At 37.2% G+C, this 26943-nt stretch overlaps 1 protein-coding gene across 2 annotated transcripts in view; it reads right to left on the reverse strand.

Moving 5' to 3' along the window:
* Nucleotides 1–26943, reverse strand: part of dock1 (dedicator of cytokinesis 1) — a 549009-nt gene that overhangs the window by 159730 nt on the left and 362336 nt on the right. For both annotated transcript variants that reach the window (XM_059947697.1, XM_059947695.1), the window contains 2 exons: nucleotides 4625–4703; nucleotides 17–117 (listed from right to left, as the gene is read on the reverse strand). In XM_059947697.1, coding sequence (XP_059803680.1) covers nucleotides 17–117; nucleotides 4625–4703 — 180 coding nt within the window. The remainder of the gene's footprint in view (nucleotides 1–16; nucleotides 118–4624; nucleotides 4704–26943) is intronic.

A 26943-nucleotide genomic window follows, 5' to 3' on the forward strand; every position in this document is an offset into this window, starting at 1 on the left:
CATGTGTTGGACTTACTTGCTGATTATTTTTGCACGTTTTGCACTGGAGAAGTTCTCCACCTGAAGTGATTCTTGAGTGAGAAAAGCAACAGCCAGGTGAAAGTAGTTGTTCCATAACTGTAAATTAGATAGTAAAGTAAAGTTTGAAACAATAAAAACAAATACATGAAATGCAGAATTATAACAATTATTTATGGTTTTTGGCTTTGATTTTTCATTTGCAGAACTGCATTTATACTTCCCCAAATTATACAACAGAAATAACGGTGAGGATGTCACTGTTTATCATTAAATATCAAATTGGATCAAAAATACCTGAAATAGTATATGCAAAATCAACTACGTAAATGTGGAAATTTCTGTCCAGTTGTTCACACTAGTACAAAAGTCTCATTGAGGCAGCAATGAATTAGTAATATTGCTGCAACAATATACGGTACTATGCAAATGTCTTAGCCACAAATATAGAGCTAGGATGACTCTTGCACATTACTGAAGTGATTTATTGTACTGCTACCTCAAAAAAAAATCATGACATACGTGTATGATAAAAAATCTGATTCTGACATGGGTCTCTATTGTGCATTGACAGTAGGAAAGAGACAGGAAGAGGGGAATTATGGTTGGAAAAAGGGGACAGGAGAGGGGAGGGAGCAGGAAGAACTGTAATGATCAATAAACCAATTGGTTGCAATTAAATGATCTTTGCTGGTGTCTCAGGGCTGAGAGTGTCTGCAGCCATGTCAACCGCCGTTCCTGAGGTTCCTTTTCTGCCACCTGTCCCATACCCCTCCAATGGCATTCTACCCTCGCTATTCCCAACAGTCTTTGCTCCTGCCACATTTACAAACTCGTTCTCTGCTTCACATTGAAAATACAGTACTGTGCAAAAGTCTTACGCACCACATATGTAGTAAGACTTTTGCACAGTACTATAGATCTCTACTAAATATGCCAGAAGAGTTAACCCTTTTCTATTTTAGTGCTAGATAAATTTTAAGTGCATGATAATCCTTTATCTTTGCAGTGAATTTGGAGATTTTGCATGATTATGTCTCAACTGTGCTTATAGTCCACATTTCAGAATATAGAAGGACAGGGATTGCTGTAACCCAGTAGAATATGAGGTGTGTGCTAGTACAAGATCTTGATGATCAAAAACATTGCCACAGATAGACAAGGGCCAAGGTGGCTCAACAAAGGTGATAGTGAATTTCAACAGTGATATCTGCTTTTGCTGGCAGGTGTTTCCAAGCCATGGTAAATGATCCACGGACCTATCATAGACCTTTCATATTGAGGGGTGGGGTAGTGCAGAACTTTGTTTTAGTAAACTAAATAATAACGACCTTGGAGCTAGCCTTACAATCATGCAAGTGTAAGCAAATGCTGACTGCAAGGTTTATGTCACCTTGGTTCTGGAGTGCAGGCAATGTAATTTGAAAAACAATTCCAATATGTTCCATAGATTAGTTCCACCCGGTGATCTAGAGCAATATTGCAATGAGGAAAAACTATTAGGTTAATGATGCCGCTTTGTTTGGCACCAGCCTTCACCAGCAGTGGATCTACTGTGGACTCACTGAATAAAATCACAACATGCATGCCATTGTAGAGCAGTCAAATCTGAGACTGATACTCCAAAGTCCTTCTCAAGTGATGAAGTAAAAGATTGCTATGAGGTCAAAAACTATCATGCACAATGGTTGACACTATTTTCTGACTTCTTAAAACTGCTAGGTAGTGAAGATCACACCTGTTGCATTAGGACCCATACAGCTTGGCATTGGTGTCGTCGCAAAGCAACGTATGGTTCAGTGCCTTCCTCAAGGACACGCATGCAGCCTCAGCCAAGGCTCGAACTAGCGACCATCAGATCACTTGACGAACGCCTCAACCACCAGGTCACGTGCCAACACATGTCCTCAGTAAAGGGATCCTTAATGATGGATTTGTGATTTATTGTCACATTATGTGATATTTTATCAACAACCCAAATGTCATATACCACTTCCAATTCAAACAACCATTGTTGCATTTCACAGTCAATCAAAATTATTCCAATGGTACAATAAAGTGGTTAAAAAAGTAAAGATCAAAGTAAAAATTTTACTTAGCTGCAGGACTAAAACTCTGATGAATCTGGGGTGTCCATAATGAGCTCCCCAGGAAAACAATGCCTAGCAATGCTCTAAAATGAAGAATCTGCGATGTATTTATGTCATTGTTGTATGCTTGCCATGGAAGTTGTGTTGGAGTTGCAAAAGTGGCTCTGCTAAATTTTACAAATTAACCTGGAAATTTCTGCCATGGATTAAATCAATCTTTAACTGCATAGCATTGCAAAAGACAGTGTTCTCAAAGTGAATATCTAAACAGTACTATCTTGAGTACAGTTGAATGGAGCTCCTACTAATCATAAGAGGAATAATGTTATATGACTATTTATTACTAAAACTGACCTTAGAAAAAGTGATCTAATGACAATGTGTCTGTTTATAACAAAGATAAACTGTCTCTGAAAATCCTTAATCTGTTTCCTGCTACTAACACAGCTGACGAGAACTACCATTTTTCCAAATTCCTTAATTTGGTAATCTAGCTAGATGCAACTGGAGTCAACTTTTTAATTGTATCTATTTTGTCAAAGCTAAAAAAAACACTGACAACAGTTTCTCTTTCCATCCTATCCCCAGGACCTCCTTTTAGCATCTCTTATTTCTCAACTGTACTGTTGCCCCAGGAAGTATCAACCAAAACAATCTACTGTAACTTTCCATTCATAATTTGTCAATACCCAGCTAAACCTCATAATCATCTTGTTGATACTTCCCATGAGATTCAACTGCCAGAATATCCAATACTAGAGAAGCATAACATTCTCCAAGTAACTATTGAGAAGATTGACTTTGGCCCTAGTTACAATCTCCTTTCCATAAACACCAATTCCATTCCTCTCCCTCAGATATCTGAAGGTGAACTAGTTTGTATTCAACATGAATATCATATTTCACTATGACTTTCACTATCATATTGACTTTATTTATTACATCCTTCACATACATGAGTAGCAAAAATATTACATCTCCATCTAAATGTGCAATGTGGAATCATAGTAATTTTAATGCTAGCAATGATATTGTCTGTAACTACTTTGGTATGCAGTACTAAAAATAAATCTGTATTTCTACAATAGTGTGAAATAGTTACCTTCACATTAACTTAGACACGCTAGGCTTTGACACTGCATTACAATAAAGTTCTCCAAGTAAATACTAAGCTCAAGCTTTTGAAATACCTTCATCTTTGCAATTATTGATGAACAACAGAAACAATCTCAAAATTACTAAAATTTATAGTTAACTCTTCATATTTTTTAGTTACAATAAATACAAACTTGCAAAAAGGTAATATTTCATGGGCTAGAATTTTTTCCTAATTTCTTGCTGTAGTTGCACATTGGGAGAACTACGAAGGTATGAGTCAATCAGCAAAAATGACTTAACAAACCAGTTTTTGATGTTATACTACCTAAAGAAATGACATTGCATTTTGCAGGATATATGTAAATCAATATTCTCAAGAGTTTAGATTTTCCATTTTGCTGGAGGAGTGTTAATCCAACTGCTTATTTGAATCACACTCCTGTGTCTGTCAAACCACTTTTCTAAACATGATGAACACATAAATATCTTTCTCACCAAGATTAACAGAAAAAGATTTTACTTTTGAGTCTTTCTGTAAAATGATCACTTGAAAAAATATCAATGTACTAAGAAAAAGGCTCATGATGACCCAAACATTGGTGGAGAGGCAGGTAGTGTCAAGGAAGCAAGGAGTCCACAGTAGGACTTGGGCGGATTAGGAGAATGGACAAAGAAGTTGCAGACTCTGCCTTATGGTCTTATGGTGAAGTGTTATGCTAATACTGCTTGTTTTAAAAAAAAGGGCCACACTTTTGCTGCCAATGAAACAATCTGAATATCATGCAGTCACAAATGTCACTTAAAAATAACATTCCTGTTATTTTTTCCTTCTTTCTAAATTAAACCCCATGAACTGGCCAGGCTTCAAATGATAAAAATTCAAAGCTTGAAATGGTAGTAATTATCTCCTTAAAACATTCCTAGTTATTGCCACCAAAACATCCATCTGATTGGTCTCATGGAAAAGCAAGGAAACATGGTAATTGCAAAAGTTTAAAAGTATGAAAGGCCTTGAAGATTTGCAGTGAGAATGGAAAAGTCTCTTTCTCATGAAGACTAGATTACTGAAGTGTACTCTGTCATAGGCTATATTGTGCTGTAATATATTCACTTATTTTATGTAATTTAATCTTTCCAACAGAAATATCTCCTCTCCAAAAGTGTTACCTGGAACACTTACAATAAAGTATTGCTTACAATACTGACAACTCCCTTTTTTTGGCCAATCGGTTACTGGAAATTTGTCCTTACAGAATTCACAAATCATTATCCAAAAATTTGAAAAACAATTCAACTCAGGGTCCATGAACAGACAATGCAGTTTCAGGCTGCAGAAAATCACTATGCAGCCCATATTCTTGGAACACATTCCCTTCCCTCACTGTAATTTGTGGCGTCATTGTTTTTTGTTTGCTTACCTGTAGTTCAAAGTTAGTTTGATCAAGAAATTTCTTGTTCAACATATCTGCATACTGATTTATTGCACGCAAGAAGACTCTGAAAGACAAAATAAACATACTGAATTACCACACAAAATGTAATAATGACAAATGACCCAAAAGTTTAATATTGTATATTTAAAATTGACAATTTAATTAATGATATAGCACAGTGTTAATTTCATTGAGCACAACTAAACTTTATTTTTCAGAAACCTTCTTGTGAAATGGGATTTGTGTAGGATTAATTTACTTGAGTTGATGATGGTCGGCATGAGTTTGGTGAACAAGGTGCCATGATGTACGATTTTGTGGCTCTGTGCCTTGAAAGCTTGTTGAATTTTACTGATACCCAACATCAGAAAAAAAAAGAATGACTTTTCTTTCTAGACAATGTGAAGAGGTATATAAGGCCTGGAAGGTTTCTTTATGCTTTCTGTGCTAGAAAATATATGATTAGGACCTTTCTCTTGTAGCTCATGAAAACATTTATCCTGACAGCATCGAGATACATTTTAAAAAATGCCGCTGTGCAGTCCATACATGGAAAGCTTTTCTTTAGAATACTAAGGAATAGTAATCTCCCACCCTAAAGGAAGACAACACAACCTGCACAGTAGCAGCATGCATTACATCCTCCCCAACTATGACTGCAGATTACCACATGGAAAGGTTAGAAAATGAGTTATCTGTGTCTTTGATGACACATTCAGCATGAACATTTAACAGTAGGCAACAGCCCAGGAAACTGCTTATCAGAAGTGAAACCATCCTCTCAAATCTTGGGAAGGCAAAGACTTGGATGTCAGAGGCTTAAGATGCTAAAATTAGAAGTGCTTCTCAAACACAGGCACTTAATTCATGCAGTGGAAAGCTTTTAACATGATACTCAAATTACTGAGTACATGCAGTTCTGTTATTTGGCATCGCGCTACTCCAGTTTGCTATATGCATGCCCTGTTCCAGGGATTTCTGCAGCTATGCTTTCATAACAGGAATTAATGTCATCAACCTTTACAGTTATATGGGAGGTTAAATAACTGCCATTGACACTGCGAGCTTCGATTTAGAAAACCTTCAGGGGAAAAGAAATATCAACCCACCAAAGCATAAATATTGTAAAAAATGTTAGTATCTGTTAATGCATGATTACAGAGAGCAGTAATTGTTAATGGAAATGACAACACATAGTATTCAGCCACCTGCGCCTTTTTCTGGTGCTAATTCTCCAACTGGGATAACCTTTTCCAAAATATAGTTACTTTTTTGAACTGTTTATCCAATTTCCTAACTATAACTAAAATATTCATCAGATGTAAAGCATTCATGTGTCAATATACATTAAAATTGTGATGTACTCAAAACTTAAAAGTACAAACGAAATGTAGGGAGAACTGAGAGTAATGGAATGTGTTGACATAGGAAAGTTAAGATTTAGCATACAGAAGTGCAGAATGTCACTCTTTAGTAAGAATGAAAAACTACAGAATCTGTACAATTCTAAACAGTGCAAGAACTGAGAATTTGGGGTACAAATTTCTCATTTTAAACAATCAAAATACACATCATTTCTGAAGAAATTGCATAAGAAAAAAGACATCTAAAACAGTGGGGATTTAATTTATTTAACTCATTTACACAGCTAGTGAAATACAGAAATACCAAGGCATTAACTGTCTATCTCCAAATGCCCTTGAATTGAGCAGACTGTCATGAAGCTGAAGTGATACATAGTTCAGACTAGGTATGGATGGTTGCTTTCCTTTCTGAAGGGTTATTAACGTACCATATGGATTTTAACGACAAAACAGAAGCTTCATGGTCACCATTATTGACACTCACTTTATATCCCAGATTTACTTAATTAATTAACTGAAATAAAATTCCCCAGCTGTCATGGCGAGACCCAAACATATGCCTATGGATCATTAGTCCAGGTCTCTGGATTAATTATCCAGTAACGTAACCACAATGCCAATTTATCACATTACGTAAATCAGAAGACATAAAAATAAACTTCCTCATTATGTTGAACTTAAATAACAATCTCTCTCTCTCTCTCACACACACACACACACACACACACACACACACACGCACGCATATAGAGATACAGCAAACTTCAGGGAATTTGAAACTACCACCACAAAAACATGAAATCACCTTTTGGATAATGCATTATCCACCAGCTTTATGATTGCAATGAATATTGCTATATTATAATCATATTTTGAGGCAGCAATGATATTACCACAAGTTTTAACCAAACAAATTTGAGGAGAAAAGGAACTCCAGTGCAAAAGAAAATCAAAGCATTTCTTTTGTGTTTGTTGCTCAGGAGAATTGAGTATGCTCAGTTCAAAGCTTACAAATTGCTGACATTTGTTAGACACTGTATGAATCTTTGTGTGCTTGTTAAAGTTATGTCAAAGGGTGGCACACCCCAAGATCAGTTTCAATTCTTTAATATACACTTTCACTTCAAAGTTTACTTGTATCAATGAAAGGTTGGTCTTTCACCTGAAACATTAGCTATATTTTTTTTACTATGATGTTGCCTGATCTAGTCAGTGCTGCTAACAGTTTGTTTTTAAAACTAATGAACAATATCTACTGAGCTTAATGGAAGGAATATTTGGTTGTAAAGTTGACTAGCATTCAGAATCATTTCTCTGATAATAACAGTAACTTTTAGCTTTTGAAGATGCAAACCAAACTGAAAATAATCTAAAAGATGCAGTTATTCCAATTCTACCCTTTCTCCAAAGAGTGTGCAACTGACTATCAAGACAGAATCACTAATCTGATATCAACTTCAAGTCTTCATTCATTTGTTACCATAAAAAAATTAGACATTGTACATTGCTCAAAGAGCTTGCAATTGCTTACTCTCACAGTTACTGTGAAACACTCACCCTCCTCATTCTGGCACCACAATCAAGATTTGATGGACCTTACAATGATAATTTAGTTTATAACGTTCTAACTTCTAGCAAAATCAACATGTCACAATCTTTATTTAATTCTCTGAACTTGTAAAAACTGGAAATACTTACTTCCACATTTGCTACTGTCAGTTTTTCCATCCAGTTAGCATCTTAGCCAAAATAATGCTATTTATTTTATATAGAGATACAGCACAGTAATATGTCCTTTTGATCCAAAGTTCAAAGTAAATTTATTATCAAAGTGCATATATGTCACTATGTAGAACCCTGAGATTTATTTAGTAGTGGGAATACTCAGTAAATCCAAAACCATAAAAGAATGAAAAACCACACATCAAAATGGACACACAACCGACATGCAAATGACAACAAATCGGGTAAAAGCAAAAAGAAAAAAAGTGTTTAAGAACAAAATAATAATAGTTTATAAATAAGCATATATATTCAGAACATAAGATGAAGAGTGAACCTTGAAAGTGAACCTAAAGGTTATGGGAAGTGTTCAATATTGGGGTAAGTGAAGTTAAGTTGTCTCTCTGGTTCAACAGTCCGATTGTTGAGGGCTAATAACTGTTCCTGAACCTGGTGGTGCAGGTCCTGAAGCTCCTGTATCTTCTTCCTGAAGAGATCGTGGCTTGGACGGTGGGGGTCCTTGATGATGGATGCTGCTTTCCAGCAACTCCGCTCCTTGTAGATGTACTCAATGGTTGGAAAGGCTTAACCCATTATGAACTGAGCTGTACCAGCTACTTTTTGAGGCCTTTTCCAATTAAGGGCATTGGTGTTTCCACACCAGGCTGTGGTGCAACCAGTAAAACCCCTGATCTTTCGAAGTTTGTCACAGTCTTAGGTGGCATGCTGAATCTTCACAGACTTCTAAGAAAGTAGAGGCACTGCTGTCCTTTCTTGGTAATGGCAGTTGCATTACATGCTGGACCAAGGACAGATCCTCTGATGTGATAACAACAAGGAATTTAAAGTTGCTGATCCTTCCCAACTCTGATCTCCCAATGAAGACCGCCTCATAGACCTCTGGTTTCCTTCTCCTATAGTCAATAATCAGCTTCTTGGTCTTGCTGATTAGTCAGAGACCAATATTGTGACATCGCTCAGCCAGATTTTCAATCTCCGTCCTATACACTGGTTCGTCATCATCTTTGAGTCAATTAATAACAGTGGTGATGTCAGAACTCTTAAATATGGTTTTGGAGTTGTGCTTTGCCTCACAGTCATATGTACAAAGCATGTAGAGGCTAAGCATACAGACTGCACTATCCAATTAAGCTCATATGACCATTAACCTACTAACCCCGTATGTCTTTGGAATGTGTGAGAACATACAAACTCCTTCAAGACATCAGTGGAAGTGAACCTGGATCACTTGTGCTGTAACAGTGGAACACTAACCACTGAGCTGCCAGAAGACATCAGTAGAAACCACATGTCCTCAATGCAAGTCATTTCCCTTAGAAAGTGCAAACATTGATAACAGAGCTAAGTTACTTAAAAGCTTCTCTATTTAGCTGCCGACATTTTCCTATACAACATGGACAATATCAGGATTTCCAGGAAATGCATCCAATGGTGAATTTGTAGTCAGGATTTTGCCACCTTTACTCCAATTATATTCTTGCCATAGCCTCTTCAAGAAACTCAGCAAATTATTACAAAATTGCATCAATTTCTCACTAACTATGGTAAATCATATGCCTAACAACCTTTGCTAATATTACTAGCATTTCTACAAACTGTAACAGGCAGAAGAGACTAAATAATATTCAATTTAAATCTCTTAAGTTGTTTGCCTGTATTTGAACATCTGCATTTTAACTGCTGATAACCTGTTTTAATTATTTTCAAGATTTCAATAATGTTTAAATAGTTATTTATCACAGTTTTCTGAACTATTTAAAGTCAGAAAAACATTGAAAATATTTGATAGCTTTCAGAGGACTTCGCCAAAAGTTGTTTTTCATCATCAGTGATATTCGTCGCTTTGCTCCTGATCCTTTTTCCTGCCCTATCTCACCCAGCTTCCCATATTAAAAATAGGAAATTAAGCCTAGGAAGGCCTTGACAATGCACAGAGGAACAAACAAGATCTGAATGGTGAGTTTCTTTTTCGCTGTGAAAACTGTATTACTTAAATATGAGCTTCGTACACTAGCTGGCAGGGAGTATAGGTACGTTTATGTTAAAGTACATTCTGGGCTATTCACCCCAATTAGTTAAGGTCACTCAAAAGCATTCAGCTCATGTCACCCTTATTGAATACTGCAGCATTTAAAAACTAAATTCAATGCATTCAATAATAGGCAATTAGCCTTTTTCCAGCCAGTTACCACCAAGACTGACCTGAGATTGCTATCTTCAATAATAATGTCCATTGGCTAAAATTTTTAAAATGGTACTGATTGAGAATCCCTAATCTGAAATGCTTGGAGTGAGAAGTTTTTAGGATTTTTTTAAATTTTGAAATCATTTCCCATTCTGAATTTATGTGCTACCAGTAAGCAGTCTTTGTTTGTCTTATGTGCATCACATATGTGTACTAACAGTAAAAATTATTGCATACCATTAATGCAACAAAACTATAACATGAGCTGGGTAACAGAAGCAGCACAGCAGCATCAGGAGAATACCTGAATCAGCTGTTGAACAGCGACAAACAATGGCAGGCTTCCAGTCTCCACCTACGAAGCCATGTTTTGGTTAAAAGATTTCAGTACACATTATTTGTATTTTACTTTTTTTTAGATTTTATGCAAGGAATAGAAAGAGTCAACATTGTAGACTTGTTCTGGTGTTAAGATTTTCATAAGTAATGGTTTAAAAGTTTAATTCTGTTATGTAAGCTATAAAAACAATCAGAATCGTAGACTGATTCTGGGGCGAGATTTTCATGATCAACAGAGATATTTAATGCCATGCCTTTTAAACTTCAGCAACCAGCTTGCTGTACCTTTAATTTTCAGTTTGCAGTGATAGATCTATGCTTGTTTCACAATCAGTGTATTGTTAAGCGGAATATGTTCACTCTGACACTAATGATACACAATTGAGATCTCAAGATTAGTAAACTTAAAGAACTGAAGTCCAGAATGCGCTGCTTAAGAGGATGGTGGAAGTTACAACATTCAGCACATGTGAAAGGTCTTCATAGATGGTCCTCCAGGATTGAAGCTGACTCCAGTTCTGTGATGTGACTAATGTGGTAAATGTAGGCACATCTGACTATTTCACAGACAATTTCACAGGGCTGAAGGTGCCTTCTGGGACAAGCTTGTGCAATTACCTAGTTTTCTGCATTAATTACTCATAAAATATGATCTGATCCTCATCTAAGTCACAATAATGGACACACACAAGTAAAACAAAAGGCAGAATGCATATTATAGTGTTATAGTTACAGGGAAAGATCAGTGGAGATAAAAGATACAAAACGCAAGGGCCACAATGAGGTAGACTGGGAGATCAAGAGTTCATCTTAATCACATGCCAAGTTCATTCAGGAGTTTGAGGACAGCAGGACAGAAACTCTCCTTGAGTCTGGTAGTGTATGCATTTAAACATTTATCTCTGCCTCTCTCTGCCCAAAAGAGAGGAGAGAATACCTTGAGGTTGGGTGGAGGGGAGGGTTGATCCTTGATTATGTTGGCTGCTTTTCTGAAGCAGTGGAAAGTAAAGCCTGATTTAACAGAGGGGAAGGCTGCTTGCTGTGACAGACTGGTCTGTGTTGATATCTCTCTACAATTTATTGTGATCTTGGGGGCAGGGGCAGGGGAGGAAGTAAAAACAGTTGCTATACCAAGCTGTGATGCATCCATAGAATGCTTTCTATCGTGCATCTGTAAAAATTGGTAAGCGTCACGGGGGACATGCAAACTTTATTAACTTTCTGAGGAAGCAGCGTCATTGACATGCTTTCTTAGCTGTTGTGCTCTCATAGTTGATCCAGGTCAAGTTGTTGTTGATATTTACACCTAGGAACTCGAAGCTCTCAAACATTTCTAGCTCAGCACCATGGTCCAGATAGGGAAGTATAATTTACCCTGCTTTCTGAAGTCAATAACCAGCTCATTTGTTTTGCTGACATTGTATTCACACCATGCCATAAGCTCTCTAATGTAACTTTTTGCAATTCAAGTACCATGTTCTTCTGATTCTGATCTACGAGCTTGATGCACTATTCTAAAACAACAATTTGTTTGCAGAAGGCTTCATTTAAAAACTTCTTTGTCTGATTCAGAAAACCACTAATTTAAATTCCAACTATTAATTTTGTTTGTAAATGAAAATCCACACTAGAACCTTTTACTCAGAGCAAACCATGGATTTATCTTGACATTTATTATAATGCACTGCAAGTTGCTACTGTTGATGTTATTAACATCAATCTGCTGCTTTGCAGGTCAGACAATTATATCACAAAGTCACATCTGCCACAAATGCATCTTTCAGTTAAGTCAATAAATGTCATTAAAATAAGTTAAAAAGTAGTAATTAGCCCTGAAAAAGATCATCTTTATTAGAAGTTCTCAGAGTGCTTATGCATACAATTCAGAATTTAAATTAATTCTCTATCATACAGCATTTGTAATTTATTTCTCCTAAGATCTAATGGATTATAAATCAGTTTAACTACCCCTGGGCATTAGGGGAATGAGGTAATATATGCTCCTATTGCAATGAAGCTTGACACTTTGTTTCAGGTCAACTGGAGCATTAAATAGCCTAGAGATCATAATGTTGTCTCTTGCACTCTGTATGGCTACTCCCTTGGCTTTCTAAATCCAACATGCTGCATGGAACAATCAGTTCTGCAAGATAGCATATTATCTATTGCAAGCAGGACAGATTTATGATAACGCTGTGTTAACTGGAATGTCTAAATTGTTTTATTCAAAATAATTTTCCTTTGTCAATATTAGCATATTTGAAATACATGAAACATCAAGCTTTTTAAATAACTTTAGATAAGCATCTTTTATCTGGTGAAATATTAATTTTCTATTCCTGAACATAGTTTCCAGGATCTATGAAATTAGTACATAAACCAGTAATAGGAGGATTCCAATGACAAAATAGATAGTATTCCAGAGTAAATCAGGAAGGTTAGCGACTTATATATAATGTTGAACAAAATACTACACTAAAAAAAACAGATTTCATTTAGTATAATTACCATATATGATTCTTTCTTGGAACATACATAGTCAATCTCACATATTTTAAACTATTCAATTCCTAAATAAATATTCAATGCTGTTGTTTTGTGGCTAATACTTACAGCTCATCACTTTACACCAAAATTCTATTATCAACTTAATTTATTATCAAATAAAATGTTCTAGCCTAACTTCAAACAGTAAGAAATTTAATTCACAAACAATCTAAATCTTGTGATGATGGACATAATGGCTTATTGCTTAAGACATAATTGTTGAATGTTGAGCTCTGTTTTATTAATTCTACTAGAAAATCCTGTGGATATTCACACATGACCAAAAAGAGTATGCATGTCTATTACAGAAGTAGTTAGGACTACATCAACTGCATGGTGAATGATATTCTAAATTTTAAACCATCTAACAGCATACATCTAACAGTATTTAAGAAGGATTTTTTATCTTGAAACTTATGATATCAGATTTCTATGTTTTTTTCTTAAAATTATTTGCATGCATGGTTATGAACTCATGAGTCCATAATCCCTCAAAGCAAAGTCAATTGTATATTATGAACATGTTTTCATATCAACATATGACCAGTCAGAATCAGAGGTAATAGTACTTATATATGCCCCCATTTTGAAAATTCCAATCATGATTACTCAATATGAAACAAAAGCCAAATTTGCTGAATATATGATAGAAAAGATGACGACTTGTATTGTGAACTTCTGACCTGTCTCTCCAAGCTTAAATTTTACTTGACAATTATAAAAGTATATTCAAAATTAATTAATTTTTCTACAGTTTTTACATAGTTAGCTTTCAGTTATTTTTAAGAATTACAACTTTATAATCAGTTCTATATTTATTTATCTTCAAATTTTAACAGCATCAATTTAAAATTTGTATTTGTTTTCAAGGGATGTTTGACATATATATTAACTTGGATTTAATTATGTTGCCATTTCTCCCATTGTACGATATAGATATTTCACTAAAATAACGAACAGAAATAACTGAGAAATATATTCAGTAACATCCTCAGTAAATCTGATTACTGACTGAACATTCACTCTAGAGATATGGCCATCAATTTTTGGTGATCAATATTTCCTCTTGAGTTGATGTTTACAGATGAAGTCACTCAACTGTCTTATGTGGAAATGTTGAACAAGCTAGGCTTGCAACCACTGAAGTTTAGAAAAGAGCAGGCCCTATATGAAGGATATTATGGGGTGGATGAGATAATGCTTCATCTTGTGGGAGAAGAACAGTTTTAAGGCAGAAATAGCTTAGTACTATGGCTTAATTCTGCTTCTATGATTCCAATATTTTGTCCTCAGATTAGCCTTTACTCTTTTAATGCGAATGACCACTTGATTTTCTTCCAATGTTCAATCTTCATTTGCCCATTGCTATTTCTACCTTTTCATAATACTCCCTGTTTCAGAATAACTATCACATCTCCTATATGCTGGGAGTCTATAATCAAGGCCGAAATAGCTAATCTTTTAGCGAACCAAGTTCAAACTAAATTATCAAACCAAATTAACATGGTTTTTCGAAAAGTAAAAGCTCATGGTATTGGGGAAAATGTATTAGCATTTAGATTAGTTAGTGCATCAGCCTGTTTGTGATACCTTTTGAGAATCCAAATTCTATGTTCCTGCGCTTTGGGTGGATGTAACTAGTGGAATATCCCAAGGGTCAGTTCTTGGAGTTCAATTATTTATTATTTATATTAATGACCTAGGGAAGAAGTAGAGTTCAAGTTAACAAATTCTGCTGAGGTCATGAAACAATGTTGGTCAATGTGTCCTTATGAGGATACTTGGACATGGCAAAAGATTTATTGTTTTATTTATTATTGAGATACAGCAAAGAGCAGGCCCTTCGAGCCATGCAACTCAGCAACTCCTGATTTAACCTAACCTAATCACAGGATAATTTACAATGACCATTAACTGAACACCAGGTACGTCTTTAGACTGTGGGAGGGTACCCGGAGGAATCCCATGCGGTCACAGAGAGAACATACAAATTCCTTAAAAGTAGTGGCAGGAATTAGAATGTTGTGCTAACCAAATTTAGATAGGTTCACCGAATAGGCCAAAACTTGGTAAATGTATGCAATGCACTGGTTCATAATTTTACTGTTATGCTGTATGTATTTCATTTTGGCAGTTCTGTAAGGGCAGCTTGTTTTCAGCTTGCTTGGGTTACTGTTAAAGATAAGGGATGATGTGGAATGTGTGCCATGCAGTTAGTGGGTAGAGTTCTTGGTGAGGGACAGTAAGGTTGGTCTTGGGCTTTTGTTTGGTGGAGATGAAGAGAGAAAACATTGGGGAGAACTGGTCGTAGCCTACGATCCGAAGGGAGACCCGTTTGTTTGAGATGGATTGCGAGTGACACTCAGGTGTTGTGGATGTTCATGCTGATGAGGGCTCAGCTCGTGAGTGACAAAGAAGTTCAAGATGAGCTCCAACATCTGCACATTTGACTGTTTAATTAGAATGGACCTTTTTCTTTTTGCTATTCTTTACTAACTCTTTAGGTAAGTTAAGATTCATAAATATAATTCCTCTAATCATATGCAGCGTACTGTCTGTTATTTTGTGGCACCAATTTGTGACAGGGTAGCAAATTACACAGCATCCACACAAACTGGGGTTTGGGGTGGGAGAGTGCCTCAATCTCACGAGTTGGGCGGGACTGGAGGACGTCCTCCCTAGACTTATGCAGTCAAGGAAACTAGTGGGGGGGAGGTGGTTCATGAAGTTTAATGTTGCAAAGTGTGAGGAAATAGACTTCGGGAAGAGTAATCTAAAGGCAGACTAAATAGAAATTCAATGCACTGACAGATTGGCTGAAGTACAGGTCAATGATGAATAGTGAATAGGACTTGGGGTAACAGAATTTTCAATGGCATAGGTTTATGAAGCATGTAAAGTGGAAGGCCAGCTCAGTGAAGTATTGAACAATGGCACAGATTAAAACAACAGCTTCTTACAGAGAGGATGAAGCAGAGATAGTTTTGGTAACAGAATTGAGTTGGAAAGTGCAGCTCAAAGGTAAACTGAATACCAGCCTCAGACAATGACCAGCAAAAATGAATTTGAATGACAAGTTTCTGAACAATAAATTTACAAATCAAATCCTTTATTATGAAACTAGGTAAGACGGTGACTCTGTTGCGATGAAAAACAAACAAACCTGAACTAGCAATATGACAACAGTGATATTAGAGACACTAAGTGGCAAAACAACGTAATTAATGGTCTAATAATGTTCCAATTAGCGGTCAACAAAAACTAGCTTCCTGTAGCTCACCCCCTCTCCACTAAACGAAACTAAGACGGTGTGAAAACGCAACAATAAATATTTGCTTCTACCACGTCCCAACCCACATGACAGATTACCTTAACAAATGTGCCACAAAATACAACACAGACAGAAAGATGATATGAGGATCCTACAGGGCCAAATGGCCTACTTCTGCTCCTGTGTCTTATCGTTTTTACCATCCAGGGCACATTAAGTTAAATTATTATGTTGAGTTGAAGTAATCAAGAAATGATATAGATTTTGTACATCTTGCAAAACATAAAGAGTTAAGTCAGACTCTTCCTAAAAATGATTTAGGAACTAACTCATAACGTTACATGAAAGAATAGGACCTATCAAGTGTGACAGTGGGAAAGTGTGTATGGAACCAGAAGAAATAGCAGAAGTACTTAATGAATACTTTACTTCGGTATTCACTATAGAAAATGATCTTGGTGACTGTAGTGATGACTTTCAGCCGAATGAAAAGCTTGAGCATGTAGATATTATGAAAGAGGATGTGCTGGAGTTTTTGGAAGGCACCAAGTTGGATAAGTCGCCGGGACTGGATGAGGTGTTCCCCAGGCTACTGTGGGAGGTGAGGGAGGAGATTGCTCAGCCTCTGGTGATGCTCTTTGTATCATCAAATGCAACAGGAGAGGTTACAGAGGATTGGAGGGTTGCATATGTTGTTCCTTTATTCAAAAAAGGGAGTAGAGATAACACAGGAAATTACAGACCAGTGAGTCTTACCTCAGTGGTTGGTAAGTTGATGGAGAAGATCCTGAAGTGCAGGAATTATGAACATTTGGAGAGGTATAAAATGATAAGGAGTAGTCAGCATGGCTTTGTCAAGGGCAGGTAGTGCCTTATGAGCCTGATTGAATTTTTTAAGGATGTGACTAAACACATTGATGAAGGAAGAGCAGTAGATGTAGTGTATATGGATTTCTGCAAGGCATTTCATAAGGTACCCCATGCAAGGCTTATTGAGAAAGTAAAGAGGCATGAAATCCAAGGGAACATTGCTTTGTGGATCCAAAACTGGCTTGCCCACAGATGGCACAGTGGTTGTAGACAGGTCATTTTCTGAATGGAGGTTGGTGACCAGTGGGGTGCCTCAGGGTTCTGTTCTGGGACCCTTACTCTTGGTAATTTCTATAAATGACCTGGATGAGGAAGTGGTGAGATGATTTAGTAAGTTTGCTGATGACACAAAGGTTGGAGGTGTTGTGGACATTGATAAGATGCAAAACTGGGCTGAGAAGTTGCAGATGGAATTCAATCCAGATAAGTGTGAAGTGGTTCATTTTGGTAGGTCAAATATGATGGCAGAATATAATATTAATGGTAAGGCTCTTGGCAGTGTGGAGGATCAGAGGGATCATGGGGTCCGAGTCCATAGGACGCTCAAAGCAGCTGTGCAGGTTGACTCTGTGGTTAAATAGGCGTATGGTGTATTGGCCTTCGTCAATCATGGAATTGAATTTCGGAGCCGACAGATAATGTTGCAGCTATATAGCACTCTGGTCAGACCCCACTTGGAGTACTGTGCTCAGTTCTAGTCGCATTACTACAGGAAGGATGTGGAAGCCATAGAAAGGATGCAGAGGAGATTTACAAGGATCTTGCCTGGATTGGGGAGAATGCTTTATGAGAATAGGTTGAGTGAACTTGGCCTTTTCTCCTTGGAGTGATGGAGGATGAAAGGTGACCTGACAGAGGTGTATAAGATGATGAGAGGCATTGATCATGTGGATAGTCAGAGGTTTTTTCCCAGGGCTGAAATGGTTGCCACAAGAGGACACAGGTTTAAGGTGCTGGGGAGTAGGTACAGAGGAGATGTCAGAGGTAAGTTTTTTTACTCAGAGAGTGGTGAGTGCATGGAATGGGCTGCCAGCAATGGCGGTGGAGGCAGATAAGATAGGATCTTTTATGAGACTTTTAGATAGGTACATGGAGCTTACTAAAATAGAGGGCTATACATAAGCCTAGTAATTTTTAAGGTACGGACATGTTTGGCACAACTCTGTGGGCCGAAGGGCCTGTATTGTGCTGTAGATTTTCTATGTTTCTGCATTTCATATCAGTCAGTTGTCAACCAATTAACTAAAACAAAATTCCTACATAATATTCATAAACTCCTCAAGCTTCCAACAAACAAATGGAAACTTAATACATACAACAACGTTTTGAACCAAGATAGCCATATTGCCCAAGCAGGATTCATGATATCCACTAATAAACATCCCTCTCTCTTGCAAGATGAAGGAATGCAGAATTGGAGGCAACCTTGCTAAGCAGATGGGATCATGCACATCTAATTCTCATGGAACAATTAATGCTTACAATCATTGGATTCAATGATTCAAAGCTTGTGGTTTACAGCAGAGCTGAATTAATTACATAAGCGTTTTTTAGTCTGCATCATCCTTCCAAACCACTTAATTTCCTCATTGTACCACAGAATGTATACATTTGCATATGTGGAAATGTGAAAAGTAAGCTCCAAGTCAATTCATTCACCAGTGGTTATAAAGGATAACCAAATACCCAGAACAAAATGGATCTATAACAACCACACCTCTGTTGTATAATATCACCCCTGGACCATGGCAAAACACTGGAAACATGAAACACTTTCCATATCCAGGTGTTAACTTTCATCAAAGGCAAGCACCGACAACAAAACTCACTACCATCTCCTGCCCTGTAATGTACAGGTAGACTGATCTGATCAGAAACCAAGACTTTAAAACTGGCTCCAAGCCTACTGTCTCTAAAAAGCCTAAATTCTCCAATTAGCGATCTTCATTTCTCTCACAAATACTCATAGACAACCTGTCCTCTCATTTCACTTCAATGTGATTGAGAAATACCATTACTGCTGCCTCTGTAAAATCTTCCAAATCTCCTGACAGTAGCAGCATATCTTTGCCAGCTTCAGCTTCTAGGACAACATCCCCAACATGAAGACATTAGTCATGCTTGTATGCAACTTTAATAGAAAGGCCACATCACCTACACGTCGAACATGAGACTTCTGAAGCAACAATCTACCTTTGAGTGTCATGATGGGAGATTCTGAGGACAGAAGGAAAGATGAAATTCTTAAAAAATGTAATATATAAAATGAGTCATGGGAATCCATGGTCCTAGAATGTTTAAAATGCAAAAGCGTCGTCTAGGTATTCAGAGTACCTGAAGTCTCAGAAAGTTCACACAGATGCAGCAGTAGAAGGAATGAACAATATTCTAATCAACTCACTAACCAATCACATCAACCATCACCTGCAACATATTCTGTTGATCCTGCATGGATGTCTTTGTCTACCTTAGAACCCAATATTCTGGGAATGAAAAAATGTCATCTATCATTCCAAAAAAAACAACTGAATGGAGACATTAAAAATCAAGAGGAAAAATCTATGACAGAATGCAAGGGAGAAATGTTTAAATGGCAAATGCAGATTTTAATGTACATGTAAATCTACAAATGATGGGTTCAGAGGCAAAAATATAGAATCATTATCTACAATCAGTGTCTGAGAAGTAGTTATGATCTGTGATTACTGAATTTGTGTTGAGTCTAGGAAGCTACATAATGCTAAATGAAAATATGTGCAGCTTCTAGAGGTTTACTTGAACTGTGCAGGCATCCATAGATAGATAAGTAGAGCACACAAATTGGGTAGAGAATTAAATCGAATGAGTGCAGATTATCAATAAAATTATCACTTAATGCCCTCATTGTCAAAATAAACATTGGAAGCAAAATCATCTATGTGAGATGATTTTGCTAACTATTACTTTTTTATATGCATTGGAATTGCTGACATTGCTGAAACTGAAATAACATCTGAATATTAATATACATTCTGTAAGTGCAGAAGTTTGGAACTTACAGATTTGGAAAACAAGTCCTGCTAAGGTTTCCCAGAAGAATATTGGAGAAATATTTTTCTTGAAATACTATACATGCCAGGTTTGATATCAATGGAAATTACAGTGGATTAGGAAATTAAGGGAAAGGTGAAGTACTTTCTTAAAGATTTTGTATTTCATGTCTTACTTAAAAACATACTACTTGTTTTGAGTTAATTTTCTAAAGATGATTAGCTTTAATTTTAATTACTTTTAGAAACTTGTGGGAAAACTGTCCTTGCTGGGTCTCAATACACTTCCCTCTACAGTTGGATACTGGACATTTTAACAGTAAGGCCACAGTCAGTTAACAATGTTTCTTGCCCCATTACGCTGAGCACTGGCAGCCCCCAAAGCTGTGTGCTCAGCCCACCACTGTCCACACTGCTGACACATGACTGTGTTGCAGCATCCAGCTTAGACCTTGTCATCAAGTTTGCGGATGACACAACAGTGACTCACCTTATCAAGAATGATGACTAGATGGTGTATAGAGAAATACTGGAGCAGCTGCTCTGCAAATACACGGCTCCTCCATAGAGGCAGTTTCTTCCACCAGGCCATTAGGCTTCTGAACTCCCAGCCGCATTGTATTCAAATTGGCACTGGTTAATCTGTTCCATATCTTATAATACCTTCTGGCTTTGTTGCCAAGTTAGCAGATGATACGAAGATTGGTGAAGGGGCAGGTAGTGTTGAGGAAATGGGTAAGAAGCAGGAGGACTTAAGACAGATTAGGAGAATGGGCAAGCAAGCAGCAATTGAAATACAATGTTGGAAAATGGATGGTCATGCACTTTTATAGTAGAAATAAATGCGTGGACTATTATCTAAATGGGGAGAAAATCCAGGAATCTGAGATGCAGAGGGATTTGGGAGTCCTTGTGCAGAACATCCTAAACTCGTAGGTACAGTCAGTGGTGAGGAGCGCAAATGCAATGTTAGCATTCATTTCAAGAGGTCTAGAATATAAGAAAAGGGATGTGATGCTGAGGCTTTATAAGGCACTGGTGAGGCCTCACCTTGAGTACTGTGAGCAGTTTTGGGCCCCTCATATTAGAAGAGATGTGCTGGCATTGGAAAGAATCCAGAAGAGGCTCACAAAGATGATTCCAGGAATGAAAGGGTTATCATACGAGGAACATTTGATGGCTCTGGGTCTGTACTCACTGGAATTCAGGAGGATGAGGGGGAATCTCATTGAAACTTTTTGAATCTTGAAAGGGCTAGACAGAGTAGATGTGGAAAGGATGTTTCCCATGATGGGAGAGTCTAGGACAAGAGGATGGAGAAGCGCTCTTTCAAAACAGAGATGTGGAGAAATTTCTTTAGCCAAACGGTGGCAAATTTGTTGCTACACACAGCTGTGGAGGCCAAGTTGCTGGGTATATATTTAAGGCAGAGATTGATAGGTACTTGATTGGAGATGGCATCAAAGGTTGCAGGGTGAAGGCCAGGAACTGGGGTTGAGGAGGAGACCAAAAAAAAGGATCAGCCAAGATTGAATGGCAAAGCAGACTCGATGGGCCAGATGCTCCTTTGACTTATGGTCTTATAATATTTAATATTAGTGTACTTTAGTTTGTTAATTATGTGTTATTCATCTGTAGATTTTATCCTTACCATCAGAAGTTATTGTGTGCTATGGTTCGAAGAAACATTGTCTCACTTCTCTATAAATTATATGGTTATAAACGTTATATACATGTATGTAGTTAAATAACAATAAACTTCATTTGACTTGAAATATGCAATAGCATGACCCTTAAGTTAAGTATCAGCAACTCAAATATCCTCTACCAGCCTGTTCCCAGTGCAAAAATAGCTGCAGAGAAACAAAGGTTCACAAAGAGACAGTACAATATGCAGACCACTTTCCATTTTTACAAAAGCTAGAAAGTTATCGAACCAGACGTTCTGATGAAATTCAGCCTAGTTTATAAAAATGCCAGCACAGCATTTAACAATCTGAAGAAAAGTATTCAAGGATCAAGAACCGTTACAGTTCTAACAATAGCAATGAACCACATCATTTAGGAAAGGAGCAATGTGATTTATGCAAGACTGCAGGTAGTCTAACAACTACACAGTGAGATGGCTGGTGCCACCACAATTCCAATAAACTTGCTTCACATATCTTTAACGTGCAACCAGAAAGTTAAGCATTTTCAGCAGTGAATTTTAACAGCAATCTTAAAGCTTTTTTTTCATGTCAGGCACCTTTTTTGATCACGTCCTTAAGGCTTTCATGAAACAGGAGCACAGGATGAAATATTTATTATGCATCCATAGTTAAGAAACAGATGTATGACTTCAAATAAATATAAAATGTAGGTCATCAGCATAAAAGATATTCAAAAAGAATGGAGGCCTACTACTAAATATATAAACAACAAAAAAATAAATCCTCATTTGGAAATCTTAAAGCAATGTAACATTTCGATGCTTTGGGGTGCTGCAGTAGTGTAGTGGTTAGAGCGACACTATTACAGCTTGGAGCATTGTAGTTCAGAGTTCAATTATGGTGGTGCCTATAAGGAGTCTCTATATGTCCTCCCCGTAGAATATGTGATTTCCCTCGGGTGCTCTGGTTTCCTCCCATAGTCCAAAGAAATATCGGGGAGGTTAACTGGTCATTGTAAATTATCCCAGAATTAGGTTAGGGTTAATCAGGGCTGTCTGGGGTTGCTGAAGCAGTGTGGCTCAAAGAGCCATATGGGCTTTTCCATGCTGTCCACTAAATGAAACATTAGAAATAGAAACTGGTGTAATTCATACTTCCTCTTTGAGCACAATTCCTACAAAACGTTGCACACTGATTTGATTCAGCGATGAAAAATTAGGCAGGAGCTTAAATGCTCAAGCAAAAATAAAATGTAATCAAACAATTACTGTACATACAGTACTGCATAAAGGTCTTAGGCACATTTATATAGATATAGTGCCTAAGTTATAGCGCCTAAGATTTTTGCACAGTACTGTAATAATTTTGTGTATTGCATTGTACTGTTGGTGCAAAAAAAAACAATTTTCATGATATATGTAAGAGATGATAACCTGATTTTCATATGGGTCTCTTTTGTGGACTGCGAGTCGGAAGGGGGCAGGGAGAGGAGAATCATGGTTGGGAAAAGGGGAAGGGAGAGGGAAGCACCAGAGAGATATTCTGTAATAACCAATAGACCAATTGATTGGAATCAAATGACCATGCCTGTTGTCTCAGGGCTGGTCGTGTCTGCACCTATGCCACCTCTTGCCCTGGCACTCCTACTCTGCCACTTGTCCTACACTCCTCCTGCGGTGCTCCACGCTTGCAGTTCTCAGCATCTCATGCTCCCTGCTGCCAGATTTACCAACTCACTCACCACTCCACGTTGACAAATGAAGTGCTGCACAGAAGTCTTAGTTACATATACAGTTGCAAGAAAAATTTTGTGAACCTTTTCCAGTTACCTGGTTTACTGCATTAATTAGTCATAAAATGATGACTGATACTTATCTAAGTCACAATAATAGACAAACACAACCTGCTAAGCTGATAACATGCAAACAATTGTATTTCTAGTCAATACTGAGTATACCAATTAAACAATGACAGTGTAGGTTCAAAAAGTATGTGAACCTCTGGGGTGATGCCTTTTACAAAAGCTACCTGGAGTCAGGTGTTCCAGTCAATGAGATTGGAGGTGTTGATTGTAGAGGCGCCATGCCCTATAAAATAGGCTCACCAAGTCAAGTTACTGACAGAGCCTGCTCTTCTCAAGAAAGATGTGTTTATGTGCACCATGCCTTGATCAAAACAACTTTCAACCTTAGAAGAATAATTGTAGAGATACATGCAGCTGGAAAAGGCTACAAAAGCATTTCTAAAGACCTGAGTGTTCATCAGTCCACAGTAAATTGTCTACAAATAGAGAAAATTCAGTACCATTGCTTCTCTCCCTAGAAGTGGGCATCTTGCAAAAATCACAACACCAGCACAACGTGCAATGATGAAAAGGTGAAAAAGAACCTAAGTGTAACAGCAAAAGACCTTCAGATATCTCTAGAACTTGCTAAAGTCTCTGTGCATATGTCCACTATAAGAAAAACACTGAAAAGGAATGGGGTTTATGGAAGGACACTACAAAGGAAACCAATGCTCTCCAAAAAAAAAGTCTCAAGTTTGGAAAAGACCACCCGAATGTTCCTCAATGATTCTGGGATAATATCCTGTGGACAAATAAAACAAAAGTTGAACTTTTGGGCAGAGATGCACAATGCTATGTTTGGAAGAGAAAGAGTACTCAACACTAACACCAAAACCTCTTCCCAACTCTGAAGCATGGTGGTAAGGGATCATGGTTGAGGACTACTTTGCTGCCTCAGGGCCTGGAGAGCTTGCAATTGTTGAGGAACAATTAATTCAAAATTATATCAAGAGATCTTACAGAAGAATGTCAGGGCAGTGGTCCATCACCTGAGGCTTAATAGAACAAGACAATGATCTGAAACACAAGGGTAAATCAACAACAGAATTGTTCAAAAGTAAGAAAATTCATGTTATGGGATGGCCTAGTCCAGGCCTTAACCCAATTGAAGTGCTGTCACATGACCTGAACAGGGCTGTTCATGCAAGGTACCCCAGATATACTGATGAACTGAAACAGTTTTGCATGGAGGCATAGTCTAAAATTCTTCCTTGTCATCTTCTAGTCTGATCAACAGCTACAGGAAATATTTGGTGGAGATTATTGCTGCTAAAGGAGGTACAACCAGCTATTAAATATACGGGCTCACATATCTTTCCAGCCTGGACTGTGAATGATTAAACAATGTATTCAATGAAGACATGAGAAGTACAATTGTTCATGTGCTATTAGCATAGGCAGATTGTGTTTTTCTATTATTGTGACTTTGAGATGAAGATCAGACCATGTTTTATGAGTATTAATGCAGAAAACCAGGTAATTGCAAAGGATTCACCAACTTTTTCTTGCAACTGTTTGTGCCTAAGACTTCTGCACAGTACTATAAATTGAAATTATCAAAAAGTCACATAAACTGCTGAAGTGATTTAATGGCACATGAGTGAATCTGCAGACGCGTGATTTAATGATTGGGTGTTGTATCAACATGAATTTTAGAGTTGCCATTTATATTATTTTAAATGTTACATAGACATTAGATGAAGCAACATGAAATCTATCTCATCTGCTATAAATTGAAAACCGGCATTTTCATCTTATTATTGCTGAATCAACCCAAAATTTGCTGCATTCTTAGTTAATCAATAAAAACAAGGCATGTTAAAAAGTTCTGACTACTGAAGGATTGCTATATGGGTGGAAGTTCTTCATTTTCTGGATGAAGAATTGAACCATGGCCCAATATGTCCTTTCAGATGAAGCTTAAAAGATACCATATCAAAGAAAGGTTGGGCAGTTAACCCTGATGATATTGTATATAATTATCTCTCTACCAATATCACTAAAAGATTATACAGTCATGATTAAAACATCATTGTGTGGGAGTTTGCTATGTACAAAATGTCCCTCATGTTTTATACATTAATTTTGAAAAAAAAAACATTTTACTGCCTGTAAAGTATTTTCAGAACAACTTGAAGGTGTTAAATGTAAGTTTTGGAGGTTAGGTTTTAACTTGTATCTGCACCGAAGTGAAAAGTAGTTCAAAAATGAAATAGCTATTGTTAATTTGTTATTTTTTTCTTCTTTACTTTACTTAGGTTTGTCTAAACCTGTAATAAAGGTCTACCTTTGTATTTTAAAATGGTGACAGTACTGTGGTCTGAAAATTCAAGTGCACTCTATATCAGAAGAAACAGGTTCATTGCATATATTCAAGTTAAGTCTTATTAAAGGTGGCACTTGGTTACATGAATGGTTCTTTCATAAATGATATGATTCATTGCTATTATTGAATTGTAACAGGAGAATTTTGTTTGTTTTCCAAAACTAAAATGGTGCTGGCAAGACTCAGTGATGCTTTCCAGGCATCAAACAAAGCCACTATTTTATTAATTACACTTTTTCTGGACTACTATCACTGCAATTCGCAGCCTGGTAGTTCTCTTTGGGAGGTGTGTTTTTGAACCATTTACAGGATTTGGCATTTTTGCAGGATCCTGAAGAATTCAGCGAACTGGACTGTTGAGAATGAAGGTATGACCATGGCACCCATTGCTATAGTGGACTTGGGGCTGGACTGAGGTGGCAGTGGCCAACTTAAGTGCAGAGCCAGATTAAAAAGATCAAAGTATGAAAGATAAACCACTGTTCAGCTCACTACTCCATGAGATTTGCTTGTCTCAGCGCTGACGGGCTTTGGACTGGCTTCACATGCCTCAGTGCTGGACTAGCTCTGTGCTGCCGTCTGCTGCAATCGGGCTCCTGGACAAGCTGCAACGCTGAACTAGCTTCGTGGTTTTTGGGTTCTCTGTGATTAATGTTGCGTATTGTTTCCTTTCTTACTATATGCATGATTTGTTCTTTCTTATTTGGCACATTGGGTCTTTGACAGCCTTCATTGTGTATTTTTTTTCAGTTGGTTCTATTGTGTTTCTTTGTTTTGTGGCTGGCTGCAAGAAGCCGAGTATCAAGGTTGTATATAGTATACATCAGTAATACATGAGATTAAAATTAGTAACATCCACTCTCTGTTTTCCTCTATATCTGCCGCTTATTTATCTTAATGACTAATGTGAGAGCTGCTAGATGGAAAATGAAGACAAACAGCATAAAACTATAAAATTTTGTTAAATACTAAATAACAATCAATTGCACTCCTGTACCATTTTCCTTCATGAATCTCAAATGTAGCACTTGGATGTGATCAGCATTGAGGTTTTGCAACCTTCATTTGTGTGCAGAAAACCGACAATTTGCACCAATCTGGATCTGGATACAAAGATTTCTTTTCATCTCTA

This window comes from Hypanus sabinus, chromosome 22 (assembly GCF_030144855.1).
Source record: "Hypanus sabinus isolate sHypSab1 chromosome 22, sHypSab1.hap1, whole genome shotgun sequence".
Lineage (NCBI taxonomy): Eukaryota > Metazoa > Chordata > Chondrichthyes > Myliobatiformes > Dasyatidae > Hypanus > Hypanus sabinus.